Source organism: Sinocyclocheilus grahami, unplaced genomic scaffold (assembly GCF_001515645.1).
Source record: "Sinocyclocheilus grahami isolate Dianchi unplaced genomic scaffold, SAMN03320097.WGS_v1.1 scaffold338.1, whole genome shotgun sequence".
NCBI classification, from domain to species: domain Eukaryota; kingdom Metazoa; phylum Chordata; class Actinopteri; order Cypriniformes; family Cyprinidae; genus Sinocyclocheilus; species Sinocyclocheilus grahami.
In genome coordinates this window covers 253,660-276,067 of record NW_015505517.1, presented here as the reverse complement: position 1 = coordinate 276,067, position 22,408 = coordinate 253,660, and the positions used below count along the sequence as shown (strand labels likewise).

General features: G+C 36.3%; 1 protein-coding gene across 6 annotated transcripts in view; it reads right to left on the bottom strand.

The window, feature by feature from the left end:
- Positions 1–15,517, bottom strand: part of psme4a (proteasome activator subunit 4a) — a 27,313-nt gene extending 11,796 nt beyond the window's left edge. For 3 of the 6 annotated variants that reach the window (XR_001611083.1, XM_016295566.1, XM_016295567.1), the window contains exons 1-26: positions 14,941–15,517; positions 13,325–13,465; positions 12,102–12,218; positions 11,765–11,821; positions 10,207–10,251; positions 8,475–8,624; positions 7,853–7,916; positions 7,694–7,768; positions 7,436–7,558; positions 7,234–7,326; positions 5,928–6,193; positions 5,523–5,709; positions 5,145–5,234; positions 5,000–5,064; positions 4,770–4,920; positions 4,143–4,241; positions 3,979–4,048; positions 3,820–3,887; positions 2,891–3,106; positions 1,610–1,767; positions 1,049–1,144; positions 889–944; positions 739–795; positions 591–646; positions 383–481; positions 240–302 (exon numbers count right to left, since the gene is read on the bottom strand). Coding sequence is in view for 5 of the 6 variants with exons in the window: in XM_016295566.1 (XP_016151052.1) it covers positions 240–302; positions 383–481; positions 591–646; positions 739–795; positions 889–944; positions 1,049–1,144; positions 1,610–1,767; positions 2,891–3,106; positions 3,820–3,887; positions 3,979–4,048; positions 4,143–4,241; positions 4,770–4,920; positions 5,000–5,064; positions 5,145–5,234; positions 5,523–5,709; positions 5,928–6,193; positions 7,234–7,326; positions 7,436–7,558; positions 7,694–7,768; positions 7,853–7,916; positions 8,475–8,624; positions 10,207–10,251; positions 11,765–11,821; positions 12,102–12,218; positions 13,325–13,465; positions 14,941–15,191 (2,913 nt within the window). In the remaining variant the exon portion in view is untranslated. Of the gene's footprint in view, positions 1–239; positions 303–382; positions 482–590; positions 647–738; positions 796–888; positions 945–1,048; positions 1,145–1,609; positions 1,768–2,890; positions 3,107–3,819; positions 3,888–3,978; positions 4,049–4,142; positions 4,242–4,769; positions 4,921–4,999; positions 5,065–5,144; positions 5,235–5,522; positions 5,710–5,927; positions 6,194–7,233; positions 7,327–7,435; positions 7,559–7,693; positions 7,769–7,852; positions 7,917–8,474; positions 8,625–10,206; positions 10,252–11,764; positions 11,822–12,101; positions 12,219–13,238; positions 13,466–13,896; positions 14,108–14,940 lie in introns of those variants that run through there. The other 3 variants (XM_016295569.1, XM_016295568.1, XM_016295570.1) reach the window with 3 other exon arrangements.
- Positions 15,518–22,408: the final 6,891 nt, after the last annotated feature.

The following is a 22,408-nucleotide window of genomic DNA, read 5'->3' as shown; positions in this document are numbered from 1 at the left end:
AGTGTGATGTGGGGGGGGGGGGGGGGGGGGGGGGAAGACTGATATGTTCTCAGAATTGCGACTTTATGTCTCGCAATTGTGAGTTTATATCACACCTTTTTTATTTTTTATTCAGTGGTGGAAAGGGCTTCCATAGATATATTATTAGAATGCCGTAATAAATAAATCAATAAAATATGTCTGACAGGTTTTGTGAGATTCACCCAAATGCTCTATAAAATATAATTATTATGAGTTACCTCATGTTGCAACATGACTCTGTCTATGAGTAGAGCTCTAATGTGCTGTTTACTGCCATGAAGCTGGAGAGAAGAAGAGAGAGTGTCAGTCAACTACATGTCAAATAAAGAGATTGGTAACAGATATTAAATGTGTGTCTAACCTTGTTCTCCATGGACTTCTTAATGAGACTGAAACTTTTCCAATGTGAGTCAAACTCATGTTTGTGTGAACCTTTAAAGTGGAGCAGGTCGTTGATAATCTATAAAGAAAAAACACCATTCGTCTGTCATACCACCTGCTTATCACCAATACAATACTGTAAATATCACGTGCACATAAACCTGACAGACAAAAACCTTGCAGTTCACCTTTATAATTGAGAAGAGGGATTTGATGTCATCCTCTGAGTGCTCTAGAGTGTGGTCTGTATGGATAAACATCATAGAGTTGTGAGACAGATCAACAGATGTTAAAGTTTAAATCGAGAACAAGACTCAGTATGTTAGAGTAACTTACGTAATAGAGGTCTAATCACCTTACAGATGTCCTCTCTGTAGTTCTCTCTAGACAGGTCTGCCACATAATCAATAATAAGCAAGCAACTAATTCATTAATCAGTATAGCTCCAGCACTGGTTTTAAACACAAGAAGGAAATGCTCACTCACCATAGTCTACTCCAGTGTAAACGTTTGTCTCGCATAGCTGAATCATACTGTTTATCCTGAAGTGATAGGCATTGCAAGGTTACAATATTACTAAATTAATGTGTTTAAAATAAAGTGCTTTATGTAACTGCACTATATTGTGCGTGTGTGTCACACTCACTTCTCCGGCACAGGTTCTCCATTCAGTGGAGGCAGAAGGCTGCTTGCTCCCAGAAAGCAGTTATGAACAATGGACAGACTCTGTAGAACATCATCCCTAAAGAGACACAAAACTCATTAGCAAATTAATCTTTCTCTCATCTCTTTTTCTGGAATGTAATTTTTTGTATTAATGCATTAATTAAAATTTGTCCATCTATGAAAGAAACAAAAAGATCTCTAAAGAGCTTAAGTCAATCTTAAATCATGGTGTCTGATTTATCTCTTAATCAGTGACACATGAACGTGTACCACAGGGGCTGGAGATATTTAAAAACATTTGGATTTTTGCTCATATGAAACTGAAACTTAAATAAAAATATGAAAAATAATAAAGTATTAAATAAATCACAATTAATCTTTTGTTATAAACACAAACACATTCAGTCCCTTAAAAAAAAAAAATTCAGTATAGTATGAACACATTTCTGGTTTGATGTTGATGAAGGGGAACGTACTGATGGGACTGTGGGGGTACGAATGAGTTCAAACAGATAACATGTTACTGTATCCTGTGGCTGACCTGCTGATGTCCTGTTCTCCCTGTGTGTGTTTCTGCAGATGCCGGAGTTCAGGTTTTAACAACAGATCCAGCAAGTAAAAAACAAACTCCTTCTCTTCTGTGCTGGGCACGTGCCACTGGATGCCCAGGTTCAACAGGTCTCCAGGCCGACCCCAGTCCTGATCCAGAGAGGAGACAGAGACAACTAGTGCAACATCAGCCTCAATAACATAGTTTTTTTTCTCCCACAAAAACATAACAAAAAAAAGGCAATAGTGACCAATATTTTGTGCAATTAAGTATACTGATGATAACTGGTGTAATGTCTAAAATCATCCTTATCTTTACTTGATCCACTTTTCTTTAAGACCTTAAGAAAAAACATTACAAAGAAGTTTCATGGATTTGTTTTCATAAATTTAGAAAAAGAGTGGAGTAGTTTAGATTTTCTGAGAATGCTGAGGAGGAGTCAAGTTCAAATGAACCATGTAACAATACGTCAATCAGAGAGGAAGAGTGACGTCTGTTTGTCTAAGAAAAGGTGCTCAGGTTAACCAGTGCTAGACGGTGACGGAGCTCCACTAATCCATTCATTTACTCAATCATCTCATCTCTTCCTCTTTAGAGATATTTGATGGGATAAAATAAATGTAAAGCCCAGTCACAGGAGCAAGCACAAATATCCTAGTGGTAACTTCCCATTCACTGCTGTTGTGAATTTAAACATTTTGGAATGTTTGTACATTTTTTATTACTATACTTTAACACTGATCATATTATATTATAATTTTCATATAATATTAGTATTTACTCATTTATATCCACTAATTAATATCATCCCTAAAATGCAACATTTGTCACTTTGTAATAGAAACAATTAACCCATAGAAATTCATTAAAATTGGGAGTAGTGGAGTTTTTTTTGTTGTTGCTTAAACATGGTTCTCAATTTTTTTTCTCCAGAGAAAAATCATCTCCAGAGTTTCAGAAGAAATCTCAACGATATCTCTGAGTTTAGATTTACCAAGATACCAAAGTCGTAATTTCACCTGAACACAGGCATTTCTCATCAAACTGATTTAAGTACAAAACTAACTGGTCAAAGTTAGGCTTTTCACATCAGACAGCTCTGTACTGTACTGTATGTTAACAATTATTTTCAAATGGACTCTTGGATACTCTGTGGTTTCTTCAGGATTATGGCATCATATTTCAGATTTATTTTAAGCAGAGCTGAGCCTTGTGTCACTATGAGAGGGTTAGTGGCAAAATCGGGCACCTCATTTTCCACTTGAGGCTGACCTTAATTGGAAGGTATGTGTCAGTGTGCTGCTGGACCCCTCCGGACATGCTGCAGTACTCTCTGGGATAGATGAGGGACATGGAGCGCAGGATGTGATAGAGCAGCTTACAGGCCAGATTGTAGCCCTGCTTACATTTCAGGTGCAGAGTTAACTGAAGAATCTGCACCAGCTGAGACCTGTAGAGTAACAGTTGATCACCATCCACACGGGTCACCTACAGCCAGAGACACAAGGACTGTTATTTTATAAATATCTAGATACGGTTATAGTAACAGGATTCCAGTTAGAAATAGATTTGTAGTTAGATTCTAAAGTCAAGTTTTAGATTTCAAGAGTTCTAAATATCTTTTTTTGATTTATAAACTTTTATTTCTTCAATTACAGGTATATACTACCACTCAAAAATTTGGGGCCAAAAAGAATTGTTAAAGCGATCCTGAAAAAAATTTTTTTTTTTGGTTTCACAAAATTATCAAGCAGCACAACTGTTTTTAACATTGATAAAAAGAAATGTTTCCTGAGCACAAACTCAGTATATTATAATGATTTCCGAAGGATCATGTGACACTAAAGACTTAAGAGTTGCTAAAAAATTCAGCTTTGAAATCACAGAAATAAATTACTTGACTGTTTTACACTATTTTTAATCAAATAAAGGTAGGCTTGATGAACATAGGAGAACTCTTTTAAAAACATTACAAATTCTTAATAAATCCCAAAAAATATACACAGTTCTACATTTAGATTTCTATATTTCTAGTTTGATTTGTAGATATACATTTCAAAAGTTCTATATTTCTAGATAGATATTTTCACTTATAGATTGCTAGATTAAGATTTTTGCATTTCCAAAGATATTGATTTCCAGAAACACATTTCTAGAGCAGGCTAGCTAGATATCTACACATTGTAGAATCCAGTGCTGACCTCCGACAACAGCTGGAGGTTCCACATCAGCTCTTTATCCAGCTCCTCTTCATTTAATTCCTCTTCATCTGAGAACACATGGTATGTTAACAGGAAACTCACAACACATGTAGCAATACAGATACTACCATTGACACATTACATGCAGGTGGAACTTACAGGCTGAGATTTGAAATATGGCATTACAGCAGTGGGGCAAAAAGAGTTTCAGAGCCTCTGCTGGGTGACACTAAAAGGAGAATAATCATATAAACTGATCAGCCAAACGTTTTGAGAAACACTATCAGCTGTGGGAGTCAATGAGTTGAGCTCAGGACACCGACCTTGGTTGCAGCTCGGCACATGTTCGCCACCATCCGTCCAGCCACGTGAGTCTCAAAAATGTTTGTCGTGGCAAAGTTAAAGACTTTTTCCAGAGCCACCTATAAAAATAAAGGAAATATGTTCAAATATCATCACATAGTTAAAGCACAATAGAAATACACTTCCGTTCCGTTCAAAAGTTTAGGGTCTGTAAGATTTTAATTTTTGAAAGAAATCATTACTTTTATTCAGCAAGGATGCATTACTTTGATAAAAGTGACAATGAAGACATTTAGAATGTTAAAAACTATTTCCATTTCAAATAAATGCAGTTTTTTAAAAACTTTCCATTCACTAAAGCGACTAGAAAAATACGTATCATGGATCACACTTCAGACTGGAGTAATGCTGCTGAAAACTCAGTTTTGCCATCACAGAGAATAAATTAAACAATTAAATAAATATTTTCACAATATTACTGATTTTACTGTATTTTTCATCATAGAAAAAAATACAGCCTTGGTTAGCATAAGAGATTTGGTGAGAAAAACATTTAAGAAAATCTTACCGACCCCAAACTTTTGAGCGGTAGTATATGTTATGACTAGGTTTAACTCCATGGGTACAGAGAGTGTGTTTATAATGACCTGGAATATTTCCATAGAGCATTGTGTGAGGATAGTGCTGAATGTGGAGGACAGACCCAGCTCCACCAGACTCTCCAGATGAGTCATTTTCTCTGTCTCCATCTCCTCCCGGGTTTGTTCCAGTGTACTCGTGTCAATCAGTGCAAAACACCTAAATACACAAAAATGAGAGAGAGAATGAGGATACAGAAAGAAATACACATGTACAGTATTCAGAGACAGTTCTGTACCTATCAATAAACTGAAGAACAAAGTCCTCAAACTCTGCTGAGGCTGAACACAACACTTTTTCCACCTGCACAAAAACATAGAATGAGAAAATTGCACATGAATTATGACAAGTAAAAAGATCCTAATGACAGGAGGATGTTTCACCTGTGTGAGGTCATTTCTTGTCTGAACAGCAGCTGAACAGTCCACCAATGGCACAAGAGTAACAAAAGTCGCTAAAAATTGGAATGTTATCTGTAAAAAAACACTTAACACTTAATTGCTGGAGCAAAGGGTCTGAATACTTAGGACCATGTGATATTTCAGTTTTTCTTTTTTAATAAATCTGCAAAAATGTCAACAATTCTGTGTTTTTCTGTCAATATGGGGTGCTGTGTGTACATTAATGAGGAAAAAAAATAACTTAAATGATTTTAGCAAATGGCTGCAATATAACAGAGTGAAAAATTTAAGGGGGTCTGAATACTTTCCGTACCCACTGTATATACATACATATATATATATACATATATATAGTCTCACCATGCACTTGCTGAAGTCATTGGGGTCAACCCCAGGCAGAGCCCTCATGAGGAGAGGCAGCATGTGTGTGGGGCCCTCTGGAAACCTCTGGCCGCCGGCCACCAGGCTCCGCGCCACACCGATCATACAGCTTAGAGTGGCGGTCAGCTGGTGAGGCTCAGTGAGGGTCTCCATGGCAGGATATGTCCTTAAATGAGATGAAGAACAGGAGAAAAGAGTCCCGAAAATGCTTATATGTGATAATATCAAGCCCATCATCAATTTACGGTCTCATTTCTAAACTACCAAGGGTTTGTTAACAAGCTGAATTCTACAAAACATCTATGAAATTATTGTACTCTTAAAACTGTTCACTCAAAATATATTAGATTGTACATAAATAAACAAACACACACACACACTTACTTCTCCAGCACTGGAGGAATGACTAGATCAGGTCTGAGCAGGGCAAGGTTTTGCAGGGCCTGGGCAGCATCCAGGCTGCCAGTTTTGCTAAACATCGCCAGCAGGACAGGCTGCTTCATACTTTCCACAAAGTCTGTGATGTCCTGCTCACTGAGAAGGTGGCTCTCAGGAACAGGAGTCAGCCACGTTGGCGTCCGGTAACGTTCTCGATGCAGACGTTTCACAACACTGGCAGGTAATCGCTGAACGAGCTTCATGAGTTTCATCTAGGGATGGATGGATGGATGGATGGAGCAACACAAAACATTTTTATAAATAAAGAAATGAAAATAAAATATAATATTTTTACATTATTTGAGTTTTTCCATTATTAGGTAGTGCAATGAAGATGAGCAGGAATCATTAGGGAAAAAGGGGGAAATGGACTTGAAATGGAGCTCTGACCATAATGATATTATTACAACTGTGAAACAGACTGAATGAACAAACTTAAGACCCATCCAGCACACACATCTGTAATGGGTCTGTAATTACGAGATTTATTTAGACAAATGTGTCATTGAAGCCCAAATAAATAAAGCAAACATGGATTAAATGTAATGTTAGTTCTACTGAGCTTTTAATGTCAAAATTGCACTACAGCTGCCATTTGATCAAAGGGATGAATATGAACTTCGACTTCTGATTCCCATCTCATTAAGTGAGCATGCCGACATATCCTGCAATAAAACGTTTTGTACCCTATGATGCTCACTGCAAACCATACAATTAATTTGCATCAAAGGAAGAATACTTTCTGTAAGCTTCTGAAAACAAATCAGATGTTCCACAGAATGCACACATCTCATCAACAGCTCAAAGGGAAAGACAAAGTAATATCGCAACAATGTGGTGACAATAAAAGGACAAAGCTTTTACAGGGTTTACTGTGACATTTGAAACTGAGAACTAGATGCCTCTCTCAGTCAAAGCAAACATGCATCCCTGGAAAGATAAACTGTCCTGTGGTCTATGAGGAGATGTTTCTAGAAAAAGAATGGCATGCATTGTTGATAGGAGCAGTGCGTTTCAAACACAGCTGCAAGCTCTTAAAAAGCATTCTGGGAGACAGATTACCAGCCTAAAGGCCTTGTTCATTTTGCGTTTTTTCATTTTTTTGTTAATTAAATGGCTTATTTTAATACAATAACTTATTTGTTAATCTTTATACATTATATATGATTTATGCTTTATATATTATTTAGCATTTTATATAATATTTATTTCTACTAAATTTCAGAATCAGACATTTCCACCAGTAACTCACCAGCCAGCGGCCGTGGTTAGAAGGGTGGAAAAACGAGGCAATACTGTTGAAAAGGCCACTGAGCTGGGTCTGGGTCTGCTTGCTGGGCCCTCCCTAAAATACATTATTAAATATAAAATAAATGCATTACATCATATCCTGATGGTTTTGATAACTTGATGGCATTTCAATAGTAATTAAAAGCATATGTGCTTCATTTTACCAGCAAAGCAGAAATCCAGATGACCACATGACTGATGTCATAGGCATTTGTCAGATATCTGGAAACCAGCATCTGACTGGATCCTACAGGAAGATTAAGACTCCTTAAGATCCTAGTGAAGATCTGAAAACCGAGACAGAATACAAACTGTATAACCAGCAATACTGAACCAGCTCTGGATTGAATGGCTTATTGTGTGTACAAAACAGCCAAGGAAAATCATTTAAACAAGAAACTTATTACTGAAAACAGAAATACCTTCGGTATATAAGGGTCCCAATCTATGTAACCAATGTTGTCATTTGCCAGTCGTGCAAAAAGGCTGACAAGATTCTGGAACAGACAAAATCAGGTGAATTCTAATGTAATAGATTACTGAAGTGAGTTAAAATTTGATAGTGAGGCAACAATACTTACCACTTCCCAGCTTGGAAGGTTCTGTACCGACACCCACAGGCTTATCAACTCATCAAACCAAAGTCTGCAGAAACACACAAAACAAAATACTTCATGGAACATGCGCCACATAAAAGCTCTAGAAAAAATATGATTTGCATCAGATGTGTCACAGTTATGTAAAATACTGCATTTTCCAATGCAAGTTAATTTCTATGACAACAATTTTCCATTATCTAGTTATTCTAGTTTGTATGAATTACTTTCAAATTATATTTCATTTAAAAAATAACATATCATGGTTGTTCCATATATCTGACATGATGCATTCTGCATTTCAGGTTAAATGCGCCACCATTTGAAGCTTGTCGTCAGTATGACCTTATTAAAATAAATTAATGCTGAAAATGGTTTGAAATTCAGCTCTGACAACAAAGAAATAAATTACATTTTAAAATATATTAAAATGGAAAACTTTTTTTTAGTCTATTTGTGATCCAACAAATGCAGCTTTGGTGAACACATGCGACCTCTCTTTCGGAAACATGAAAAATTCTATTGACTCCAATTTCCAGACTAATAGGATGGATTGTGCAAGTGAAAGCAGACTGAAAGTGTGTCGTAAATTTCAGGCAGTGCTCACTTAAAGCCCTTATCATGAAGCTCTGGAGGGAGAGTGGTGGGCAGGAAGAGCTCAAAATATCCCATCGCCTTCTGCATGGTCACGTCAAATGGGCACATCAGAGGCCTCCACTCTTCCAGCATCTCCTGTGTGGCTGATTCTGGGAAATATCTGAACGCATTCATACAAAGACACACAAGAGAATGATTTTGTGAAGCGCTGTTGCTGATATCTGACCTCAAGCATTATGCACAGATATGACAACACTAAAACTTTGTGATGTGCCATTTAAATGTCATGGTAAACTGTATGCAGTACAAGTAAACTCTTATTAACTGGATAACTGGTTAAAGTGCTTTAGTTAAAGGATTACAGTCTGCCGGTCTAAGCCACATTAGGAATCCTGACATACACCATGCGGCACTTCCTGTCGACCATTTACTGTCCTGTCCATGAGCATCCTGCAAACAGTGCGTTATCTGTACAAACTGAAGGCATGGACTTCTCTGACCACTGACATGATAACCTTTTCTGTAATCCTACTGTAGATGAGCTGAGAGGAACTTTGAACATGCAGCTTCACCTCACCCTAAATAACTTCCATAGAGTCTGTTCTGTGTTTAAGTGGAAACAAGGCAAGCATACATTTTCTCTCTCGATTTCAGTTAAAATATCATAAAAAGATAATTACTAAACAGTTTTATCCCAGATTATGCACAGATATGACAACACTAAAACTTTGTGATGTGCCATTTAAATGTCATGGTAAACTGTATGCAGTACAAGTAAACTCTTATTAACTGGATAACTGGTTAAAGTGCTTTAGTTAAAGGATTACAGTCTGCCGGTCTAAGCCACATTAGGAATCCTGACATACACCATGCGGCACTTCCTGTCGACCATTTACTGTCCTGTCCATGAGCATCCTGCAAACAGTGCGCTATCTGTACAAACTGAAGGCATGGACTTCTCTGACCACTGACATGATAACCTTTTCTGTAATCCTACTGTAGATGAGCTGAGAGGAACTTTGAACATGCAGCTTCACCTCACCCTAAATAACTTCCATAGAGTCTGTTCTGTGTTTAAGTGGAAACAAGGCAAGCATACATTTTCTCTCTCGATTTCAGTTAAAATATCATAAAAAGATAATTACTAATTAAGGCCAAAGGTTTAATTAGGTTTTATCCCAATTGTATGGATATGATGTCCTTGTTGACCTCCTGCTGAAAAAGGGACAGCACTGATCCTAGCAGAGTCAGGAAACTTCCACAAAGCCACATTAAAAGAGCATTAAAAAGGATTAACAGCCTAGGGACAAACTGAGGAACTATTAGGGCACAGTTTATATGTACACTACCTGTCAAATATGAGTAGTAGTAATCAAAAACTCCCACTCATCCACAAAGCTAATTTTAAACATTTAAGATTTTTTAAGATAATTAAAAATATACACATTTAGTCAAGTGTGTCCAAACTTTTTACTGATAGTGTAACTTTGATTAACCTGCTTAAAAAATAAAGCAGACAACCCTTGCACAAAGCATACTCACATATGTAATAAAATCTATAAATGTAAGTTTTTTTTTTAAACATTTGACATGTTTTAATTCTTTACGGTCACTTGTGATCAATTTACTACATCATTGCAAAATAAAATATTAATGTTTAAAAATATCTTATTGACCTTAAACCTTTGATTAGTAGTGTATGTCAGGAATAAGGAAAAGAAGATATGCAAGTAAGTACTTACGGTCTGCAGTTCTTAATTAAAGCCTTCAGAACTGCTTCCACTGAGCTGCAAATGGAAGATAAACGTGAAAGTGACCAACACTGGATACAACAGCACATTCTAATTCCATGCAAACAATTCTACAATGAACAAGACAAACACACTAGTGTTGTTAGACCCGCTCATGCATCATGTTATAAACTCAAACAGGCAGTGATGAAGCCAGTGGTAGTGGAACCTTTGGGAAACAGTTTTTTGGGGGTTTATTTTATTTGAACACAGCTGTGATGTGAACTTGTGAACATATTGGGGGCTGATGGTCCATCTGTGACCTATATGCTGCAGAAAAGCTGGTCAGTGCAGCTCTTTTAAAGTTTTATCAACCCCCTTATCCTGAGCATCTTCAATTCCAAAATACCAAATCACATTCATCACTTGCATGAAATCCATCAAACACATGCATCATATAAACCACACAGCTAAATAAATGTAAACAAGCCTGTGAGTGTTACCAAAAAACTGCAGATATGTGACACCCAGACAGGGCGACAACCTTTGTTTTGAAACGGGCCAAAGTTATCGGTCACCTCTGCACTCATACAGAGGAAAGAATCCCTCAGTGGGGACTGACTGTGCAGCAGGAGCCAAGAAGGATACTGGAGTATCAGATATCTGTATTAATGAGCATCGAACACTCAACACTGAGAAACAATGTACAATACAGGGTGTTTGCTGGGCCATTAAAATTGAGAGCAACAGAGGGTTATTGAATGGTGTGAGAGCAGCACAACATTGGTTTTCAAAATGGGAGTCCAACAGCCTGTGTCGGGGTGTCAGTACTTTTTTTGTGTGCAATGTGACATGCATCTTATTGGGTAAAAGTGCACTCAGTCATTTTAAATTATATTAATATTTTTAAATAATTTAAAATTTTTAATATTATGTTTTATATCAAATATACATATAATATTAATTGCATTTTATCATTATTATTATTTCTTTACACAGATTTCAGAACTTCTAAATTACATAAATGGTAAGCATTATGCTGTTACAATTTTTTTTTAAGCAGCAGCTTTGGCAGTAAAAGAGATCTAGTTACTTAAAATGTTTAATGTTTGGTATTGTCTATTATTCCAGTAATACAGGATAGAAAATACCTAAAAGTATACCAAAGACATAAAATGCATATTAGTAGCAAAGTTAGACAAGGATCCATTTTTGCATAAAGGAGTATTTCAACAGAAACTACAATTTCAAAAATTCAAATATGCCAACAGCTCAAAAATCACCTAATCATCTAATGAAATACATTTTTATTAAACCAAAGAACATCAGTTTCTTTGATGTGTATAGTATGAGATTGAGAAAATAAATTGATAATCAACCAGGAACAAAAAGGCAAACGGACATTGCTGTTGTGCATCAGCAGTGCCTAATAAACCAAAATAGCATGCATCCACAGCAACAAATTAAAGTCAAATAAAGTCAAACACCACTGAGACAAATAAAATCCAGTGAAACATTTAAAAATTACTGAGTGCACTTTAAAATATTAACAGAGTAAAATGGTCCTTACCACCTCTGAGCAAGTTTAACAATTATGTGCTTAGAGGAAGAGTGTGGCCGCAGAGAACTGAACATGAGAGGAGAAAAAAGACAGGCTCACTCAGCACTTCCTGTGTACTATTCTCAACATCAGCACCAGTTCTAAGATGTGTGCAGATTCCCAGAATTAGGAGTGACAGTCTTCAAAATAAGAAGCTGGGATTGAAGTTATGAGGGTAACTATATGATTAATTGAGTAGATATGCAAAATGGATCGCTTTAGAAACAGTGTTTTTTAAAATGTATTTTTTAAATATTGTTGAGAAAAATCCACTTTTTATAATGTTTCTGATGGGATATGCATGTACCTGGGAAACCAGTTCAGGCCGAGGTGCTCTGTCTTTGAGTACAGGATCCTGTCCTGCAACTCATAAAGTGGTCGCCATGGCAATTCTAAGTCCTCTCTTGAAAGCAGCTCCTTCTTCCTGTAAGACAAAATCATTTAAATGAGATGATTTTCTTCACACGGTTTGTTTTTGTCATAGGTGTGGGTGGATATTCAAATCATGAGCTGTTCTGTCACTCTGCAATTACAAATTAGCAATACGAAAGAGATAATGTGCAGTCATAACTGCATTGCTGTGATGTGAAGAACCAAGTATTACATGGCTACATAAACAGATTTTAATATTTTAATTATTGTATTATCTTAATTGTAGACTAGATTCTCCTAAAAAACAGTTAATTACAGTTAATGCAGAAAACAATTGACCAAAAAAATTAAATAATGGTACAATGATATTATAATATTAATTTATATATCATTATTAATCTGAAATGCAAGTTACTTTCTAAAATAACTAGCTTCAGTGTATGATTTTGTATATTTGTTAGGGACTTCTAAGCCTCTAGTCATCTGTCAATTTCACAAACATATAAATAAAATAATATGTACACAAACACACACACATATATATTTTTAATATTTTTGGCAGGGCTAAAGAGTTTGCAAACTGCTACAGAAATACCCTACACTAGTGACATCATCTTTGTGCTTCCAGTGTTGATGTCCAATACGAAAGAGATAATGTGCAGTCATAACTGCATTGCTGTGATGTGAAGAACCAAGTATTACATGGCTACATAAACAGATTTTAATATTTTAATTATTGTATTATCTTAATTGTAGACTAGATTCTCCTAAAAAACAGTTAATTACAGTTAATGCAGAAAACAATTGACCAAAAAACTAAAATAATGGTACAATGATATTATAATATTAATTTATATATCATTATTAATCTGAAATGCAAGTTACTTTCTAAAATAACTAGCTTCAGTGTATGATTTTGTATATTTGTTAGGGACTTCTAAGCCTCTAGTCATCTGTCAAAATTTCACAAACATATAAATAAAATAATATGTACACAAACACACACACATATATATTTTTAATATTTTTGGCAGGGCTAAAGAGTTTGCAAACTACTACAGAAATACCCTACACTAGTGACATCATCTTTGTGCTTCCAGTGTTGATGTAATCATCATGGGACTAAATGGAGGGCATGTAGGAAGTCCATCATCTTACTTCAGCAGGGTGATGAGGAGACGGGCGAAGCACTGCATCATACTGATCTCCAGTTTGGGGATGGTGACCAGCTCATACAGCAGCTTGACAAAGTGCACATGGTCCTCTTTGCTGAACTTCCTTCCATACAGTCGCATATATCTGAAGGACAAGAACTGTGTTTTTTTAGTATTAAAATGTTTTAAAACATTATTTAAACTATATTGTGTCTCCATCTGATATTAACAGTTAGGATGGCGAGTTGTATGGTATGAAATAGATTGGTAGTTGCCAATTCTAGAACTGACAGTGTTATAGTTCAGACCCTGAACTTCCAAATCAATCCTTTCTGTCTGATTAGTGTAGTTATGTTAGATCATGGCATCAACAATGTGCATCTATGAATAAAACCGAGAAAAAGAAGAACAAATTTAAATGGCCCTACAAAGCATTTCCATTTGGATGTGTTTTCAGTTGCAAGGTGAAGACATAAAAGCAACATGTGATACCCAAGTAAATCACTTTAATTAGAAGATTTAGGTCAAGCTGTCAAAGCTTGCTTTCCAATGAAAAGGAAGTTGACTAAGGCTGACCTGGCACAATCAAATAATTTAGGTCAGACCTGGACAGCATAGCTTCCGTGCTTGGGCTGGCAATGCCAATGGCTTGCCAAGAGGGTTTTGTTGGAATATTCACTGGAATGGCAGTGATAAAGAAAGCCATGTCCTAAACACCCAAGGGCACACAGAGACAAGTCCCAACACAAACACTGGGACATCTCCAAACATGGTCATAGCTTGCATTCTGGGCATAGAATAAAAAACGACAATCTGAAGAGATACAGCACAAGAGCATTCATTATTACATTTAGTGAGGATGTCTTGGTTTACGCAAATGTCTTGGATAACATTGAGGACATTTTTTCCCGTGTATGTTTACTGTTTACAGATGAGTATTGCATCTCATAGTCACACGTAGTCTGACATCAGTGACTGTTTGTGCTTGTTGTGCTCTTAAAATAGCATTGAGGGGCGAAAACATAACCAAGTCATTTTGCAATCGCTGACAAAATATTTGGCTTGTTAAACACCAGTCAATTGCTTACTTTCACTGCAATGAAGACTTAAACCAATAACTCAATCTCAGTAGAAATTTGTATCAAAATATAATGTTGCCATCTTGTATATGTCAACATTGGGTTAATCTTAAACAAAAAAATCGATAAATAGGGATTTTATACGCGGTAAAAATACACACGTACTCTTGTTTAAAGCGTTCCAACTGGATTTGTTTGAATGACGCAAGGGAAACAAAATTAGTGACTACGCATGCGCAACACCAGTCAGCGCGCACTCTCGATTAGCGCTCTATTTAAAACGCACCGGAGATATTTTTACCGTAGTCTGCTTTATCCTCCTAAATACAAAGGGGTCATGCGGTGTTCCTGTGACTCTAAATAGAGCTGCCTAGGAACATCACATTTCCTGTTTATGATATTAGGATTAAGGGAATGTATTCATGATTAACAATCATAGACATTCTAGGAACAACCCCATCATTTAATTTCGTTGGCAGACGAAACTATCCGGATGAGTTCTGCATAACGTTTGATGAGTTAATGCCTCTTAAATACGTACGTGGAAAGTTTCCTCGTCCAAAACAAGACACCTGGCCATATCTCTCGAAGTTGGACGGCTCTGCCGAGGTTTCCTTTGATCTGTGCCAAAAATTCATTGGACTCTTCGTCTAGTTTGTCCTTGTAAGGTAAAAGTTCGTTGTAAACAATATCTTTTTGCGGAACAAACCCTAAAAATTCGGTTGCTTCTTTTTTCATATTACAGTCCCCCAAATGTGGCTCCTCCACTTCGATTATATTAGAGACAGTCATGAACAAAACTATTCCAAACAGTGATGAGCTTCTGAGATGGTAAGAGAAGTAAATGATCAATTATAAAACCACTATAAATGTCAAAACCATAATACAGTCGTGCTATTTTCTTGCTGAAAGACGCGCACTGTCGTTTCTGAACTCTCTAGGATAATGATGACTTCTTTTAAGCAGACCCGCTTGCTGTCATGCATCTTATCTCTATACGAGCGCTCCATGTATCCGTTTCCATTCATCTGTAACCAGCCAAACACACATGCCGCAGCTCCACCCTCCTCACCCTGCGTCACTTCCACCTAACCATGTCCAAAATAACAGATCCAGGAACAGTTTATTGAGACTGAAAAATGAATCTTACTATGACGAAGGATTAGTCCATGAATAATAATTGTGCCATTCCGAAATTACTTGATAACCTTACTCAGAGCCATAATTTTGTACCAAAAAATAAAAATAAATAAATACATTTAAAGAGGGAAATATATATAGCAGTGTAGGCCTATAGGCTATAATAATACTTTCGAACAATTCAAATATTTTTTAAAGACAACAAACCTTGGGGCACCTTTAACAAATCTACATTTGTATAAATAATGCTTACTTGTAATAAAAAATATTTTTGCACAGATTCCAACCTGTTTGTTTAGCATAAAAACAACAAAGAATGTGATATTCGAACAGAATGGTGTAGTCCGGTTCAAAAACGAATGACTCTTATTAACCGATTCTTTTAAGTGAATCAAAAACATAGCGCGCGACAAGAGTGGTATGATTCCCCGAAAGAATGACTCATGTGAGTCGGTTCTTTGTAGTGAATCAAAAACACTTCAATCTGACTCGTTTACTGAACCACAAATCAAGAAAATGTATGTATCATTTGCCATTGCGTATGTTGGTTCGTGAAACTTAAATAAATGGTACTGACTTGTTGTGCATATGAACACGTTCATTTTTAGCTAAGCTAAATTCTTTATAGATTTTTTTGTAATCAGTGGAATTTTACATATTGTGAGTAGTAGTAAATTTAATTTATTTCAGATTTGTTTTTGCTTATTTCCCAATATTTCTTATAGCCTAAATAAGATTTTCGTATGAAACTTAATAAAGATTATGATGAAATCGCATCGTGACCTTCCTATGGGAATGCTTAGCTCATGAATATTAATGACGATATGCTGATGAGACTTTCTGACCTTCTAAAAGCATTGGTCATTCATATTAAAACTCAAACCTTTACCATAGTAGGATTCGTAAATTAGCATATAGATTATTAAATTAAATACATCGCGCAGTTGACACCTCTAATACTAGACAAGAAACATATGTATTCTGTGGGGGAAATCTATTTATGATTCTGGGTCGGCCAGTAAGCCATGTTGTTAGTAAGCACGAGCCTAGATTAGTATACTCTGTCACGATTGCGCAGTCGTTATAATCAGATATATTTAGTGACATCTGCACCAAAGTGTGATTACTCAAGAGCTCAGTCCATGAGATCTGTAAATAAGAGGGTCTCAAAAAGTCCCTCAAAAGGTCAGCAGGTTTATGACAGGGCATGTGAGCCTTGCACATGTGACTGGGCAGTACATTTAGATCTACAGTAGCTATAAAATTCTGCAGATTTGTTTTCATCACAAAGACACTCAAGAGGAATGACATGCTTAGCTGTGAAAAGTCTCCTGTTCCAAAAAGAGTCGACAAAAACCGTAGGATGTCCATTTTTATAATTGTATGTAATTGATTGTACCAGAATATATACAGTATATATATATATATATATATATATATAGAAAATTATTCTTATTATTATTAATTAGTGTTAATAAAATAAAACATTATTAATATAAGTAGGCTATATTGTTATTTTAAGTATTATATTCTATATATTTTTATATTCTATTAAAATAAAATCTATATATTGTATTTTCCATTACAATTTTTTTTGTAACACATTAAACTATTTAATGTCGTAACAGAGGAATACTTTCCAGTAGAGGTCTCCATTGTACAGATGATATACTTGCTTCTGTAACGTTCAGCCAATTTAATACTCATTTCGCTCATGAGTTGTACATGAGTGCAGTTTTGCTTTATTCATCTATCTGCAACCACTGATGTTTTTTATTCAGTGTCCTCTAATTCTCTGAACTAGTGTGCTATAGTTCAGAGAATTGGTAAAGTCCACCCAAAAATTAAAATTCTGTCATAATTTACTCACTGTCTGTTTGTCTGTTCTTCAGACAGTGGATTGATTCAGCTTGAATTATAAAGTGAACCAACCATATATCGTCAACCATTAGCGATAAGAGTATAAAATATATTTAATGCTTAAATGGCAACAGCAAACAGTGGGGGAACTCTGAAAATTGTGTCTAGCAGCAGGCCGTATATAAAACTGTGGTTTAGGCACAATGGGAGGTCTGGCTTCTGTGCTGTAAAGGCACACACCCTCAGCAGTTGGAGAACCATTAAATTCTGGAAAAACTAGGGATTTGGCATGCCACACCTTTGGATTATTAATTTATGAACATCTATGGAGTTCTGTTCTTTCCACAGAGCATGACCTGCTATTCATTGATTCATTATTAGAATTATAACTGGGCTGTACTCATTGTGAACCTGATAATGTCTACGGGTGAGTGGAGTCAGTACAAGACATTTTTGCACCCTGAGCCCATGTACAAACCTGAATGTCAAAGATAAACTCTTACATTTTATGTTACCGAGAAGCTACGGCAGAGCTTTCAGCTGTTAACTCAAGCAGTCACGAGTGTCTGTGTCATAAAGGTGCTGGTTTATGTTAGGAGCTCAAAGCCTTTTTACTTGCCTTCCAGGATACTGAACTTCCAACCTGGTCTAATGGAAACTACTTACTGTTTTCACATTCACATGCCATTCTCCAGAACACCAAACACCCTTGCCATTCTGACCTTTGCTGTTTGGGCAGCTCTTTGAACCCTGCAACCAGACAAGCAAATATTTCTGAAGGTAAACTGAAACTCAACCAGCAATGTCAAGCATGAACACAATATTTACCCATCCTGTTGTAAGTCATAATGAAATGCCCTTTTTCTGTAACGACATAACTGAAGAACTTGGCTGACATCATATCAAGATGGTTTCTATGGCTTAAGAAAAAAAGTGGAACTTATACTTCAATGGTAGCACAAGTACTGTTTTTTTTTTTTCTGAAAATCAGCACAGGCATATATCTTAACTTTTCATACACCTCCATCGCAATACAGACATGCGCCAAGGGGGAGCAGAAGTGTGAATATATCATCTGACAGCTGTATTTAATGACAGCCATACAAGAGAGAGTGCAGGCTTACAAAACAGATCCAGAGCCAATAAGCCATTGGCTGTGGAAAATTAATCACAGCTATAATTGGCTATCAGACACAACCATCCATCACATCTTTGTATGCAAATAATAGCTTATATAAAGCATGTAAGGGACAGTTTAGCTCTGTGTGGACATGCAGCTCATCCAGTTGGGGTTTATTTTCCAATAACTGCCATAGCTAATTATCCCACTTAATACTTAGCTATTTGCCAAACAAGCACACAAAAAATCTATTATTTACTAGAGTAAAATGTACTTATTTTGTCTTCTCAGAAACATGCATCTGTAGCTTCTAAAGGGCAGTACTAAATGAAAGAATATGATATTTTAACAAAATGAGGCAAAACTACACATCATCATCCTGTTCATATATCAAGATGGTTTCTATGGATTAAAAAAAAAAGTGGAACTTATACTTCAATGGTAGCACAAGTACTGTTTTTTTTTTTTCTGAAAATCAGCACAGGCATATATCTTAACTTTTCATACACCTCCATCGCAATGCAGACATGCGCCAAGGGGGAGCAGAAGTGTGAATATATCATCTGACAGCTGTATTTAATGACAGCCATTCAAGAGAGAGTGCAGGCTTACAAAACAGATCCAGAGCCAATAAGCCATTGGCTGTGGAAAATTAATCACAGCTATAATTGGCTATCAGACACAACCATCCATCACATCTTTGTATGCAAATAATAGCTTATATAAAGCATGTAAGGGACAGTTTAGCTCTGTGTGGACATGCAGCTCATCCAGTTGGGGTTTATTTTCCAATAACTGCCATAGCTAATTATCCCACTTAATACTTAGCTATTTGCCAAACAAGCACACAAAAAATCTATTATTTACTAGAGTAAAATGTACTTATTTTGTCTTCTCAGAAACATGCATCTGTAGCTTCTAAAGGGCAGTACTAAATGAAAGAATATGATATTTTAACAAAATGAGGCAAAACTACACATCATCATCCTGTTCAAAAAGTTTACACCCCCTTGTTTCATTCTTGAGCATCAGTGAATGTTTTCACCATCTTTAATAGTTGTGTATGAGTTCATTAGTTGTTCCTAATGTGAAAAGATTAATCTCAAAATCATTCAGTCACTGTTGTAAAGGGTTGAATTAATATGCTGGAAAACCAAATGTGCAGGACCTGAAGAATTGTTCTGAAGAACAATTGACAGTTTAACTGGGACTCATGAACAACTCATGAAATTCTGTACAGAACAAAAAACAGTTGTGTGGATCATCCTGGTAACGACAACAAGGTAAGGTTCACTTACTTTTCCCACAACCCTGTGAATGAGTGCGTTTGCATTCACGTTCTACCCTAATATGCTTTTGATCTATTATGGTCATGTATATTATCTTAGGCCCCGTCCACACGGAGACGCGTTTAGCTGTATACGCATACATTTTGTATCGTATAGGCGTTTCGTCCAGACGGATCCGGCGGTTTGGGAGAGTGAAACTGATATTTTTTTTAACCGGGGCCCGAGTGGATAAATCTGAAAACGCCGTCCTCGCGTTTTCGTGTGGACAGCGAATCCCTATATTCTGTGAAACAGCAGCAGCCCACGTCTCGCCCCTAGTCACGCTACGTCACGTAACAGCAACAAAAACATGAACAAACACTGAACGATTGTCTTTTTATTAACTAACATTAACAGAGATTAATAAATGTATTGTTCCATGTTCGTTTGCATACCACGCGATATTCTTTATGACTTGTGGATTGCTATTAAATGAATTGTTTTTGCCCTGTTATTGTGCAGAGTGCAGAATAATGTATTCAGGATTTTCATCTAGCTGTATCTGTTCCCTTGGAGAAACTTGTAATCATTTCATTGTTTTTGTTTCCATGCTAAACTGCATGGCTCTGATAAGTTATGTGCCTGTGGTGCTCGGCCACACTTGTTAACATTTATTTGGTTGACAGCACTTGCTAACTTTAACGTCAGTCACTGAGAAAATTCACAGTCAAGTCAAATTTAAGAAGAATTTAAGCCCACGTGTGGATTATTGCTCATAGAAAGCAACATTTGGTGCAGGTCTTCCACTGTATTTGACTGTATGTAGTGCTAAACACATGAACAAGGCTGCAAACCGAATGAGACAGTTTAAGATTATAGAACGGAGCGCGTGAAACATGTGCAAGAGGAAGATTTAAAACACAAGAGTTAATTTCTACCATATGTTGGAAGTTGTTTTGTAAAAGAACAGTTGTTTCTGGAAAAGAACCTGGTAATGTCTCACTTAAGGTCCATGAGGGAACCCGGGAACTGTAAAAGACTTTTGAGGACTGGCATAATTAAAGATCCTGGCCTGGTGCCCTATTCATTTGGTTTTAACAGCAGTAGTTGGGAATGACAGTAGTCTCTTAACTTGTTTATCTCTTAAAGCTAGAGTTTCTGGCTTGTTAAAATGCGCATATTTACGTCTCTTTGGCCAAACGCATTTACAAGATATCAATGGTATCTTGGCTTCGACTCTAAAGCAGCTGCAAGTCCCAAATGTCAGTTTGTGTTTTGAAGCAGACTTTAAAAGTGGGCCTGCTGGAGATCACAAAAGACTTGGAACCATTCAAATGTAAGCAGAAGGGATCAAAATTTGTGATGAGGTTTACAAATGGCTAGCGCATGCAACTACGATGTAAACCATGGGAAAGGATGTAGCTGGTTAATGCCTGGCTTTTGTCATTTCATTGCAAATTAAACATTTTCAACTAGGTTCTCATATGCTGTTGTGGGACGTTTGCACAACAGTGCTCTTTGTTTGGAGTCTTTGGGTATCACTGGAATATTGTTGAAGATTTGATGCTTTCCGTTTGTCACCCTACTGCCACTTAAAACCTTGTTGGCGAATGTGGGAAATCATTGCTAGAATATCATCATATTGATGCAACAATCAGTGTTTAATTATAATGTAAGTATGCACAGTATTTAAATGTACATTAGTAGTAGTACTAATATGAAGAGCCAAAAATCAAACTCGATTGAGGGCCATGGGCCAAAAGCAAATGTTGTATTATATCAGTTTGGAGTCTTTGGGTATCACTGGAATATTGTTGAAGATTTGATGCTTTCCGTTTGTCACCCTACTGCCACTTAAAACCTTGTTGGCGAATGTGGGAAATCATTGCTAGAATATCATCATATTGATGCAACAATCAGTGTTTAATTATAATGTAAGTATGCACAGTATTCAAATGTACATTAGTAGTAGTACTAATATGAAGAGCCAAAAATCAAACTCGATTGAGGGCCATGGGCCAAAAGCAAATGTTGTATTATATCAAATTATAAAACGGATAGTTCTGGTCCTTGATTCTGATTGGTTGAGCCACGTTTGAAGCTGTTGTAAATTACTCTACAAACTCCCACCTTTGTTTACTTTGTGTGTTGCTTGGCAACCACTTTGTTGCAACCACAACTGTTTCTGAGGAGCTACATTGTTTGGTGGAAGAATACTGTTTTTATTAATATCATTACACTTTATTTGCTCTGTTTTATTTTGTGAAACCTAACTACGTATATGGAATAACCGTTTTATAAAAGCAGCCGTAGAGGTTTTACTCCGCTTCAGCTGTTATAAATTCACTGTAAATCATGGCTTCTTAGGGCTTATTGCTTTATTATATTATATTAAAATGTATTACATTTAAAAAAATAATAATTTAATTGTAATTTTTAAAATCAAATTCACTTGCATTTCAGTGCAAAAATAAAACAGAAAATATTAAAACAAAACTATAAATTGGAAAACAAATGAGTAATTAGAATGTTTATTTTAAAAAACCTTTACCTGAAAGTTTGAGTTAGCAAGACAGCGATTATAAACATAATGAAGCTGTAAAAGTTGACTAGCAAGTAGA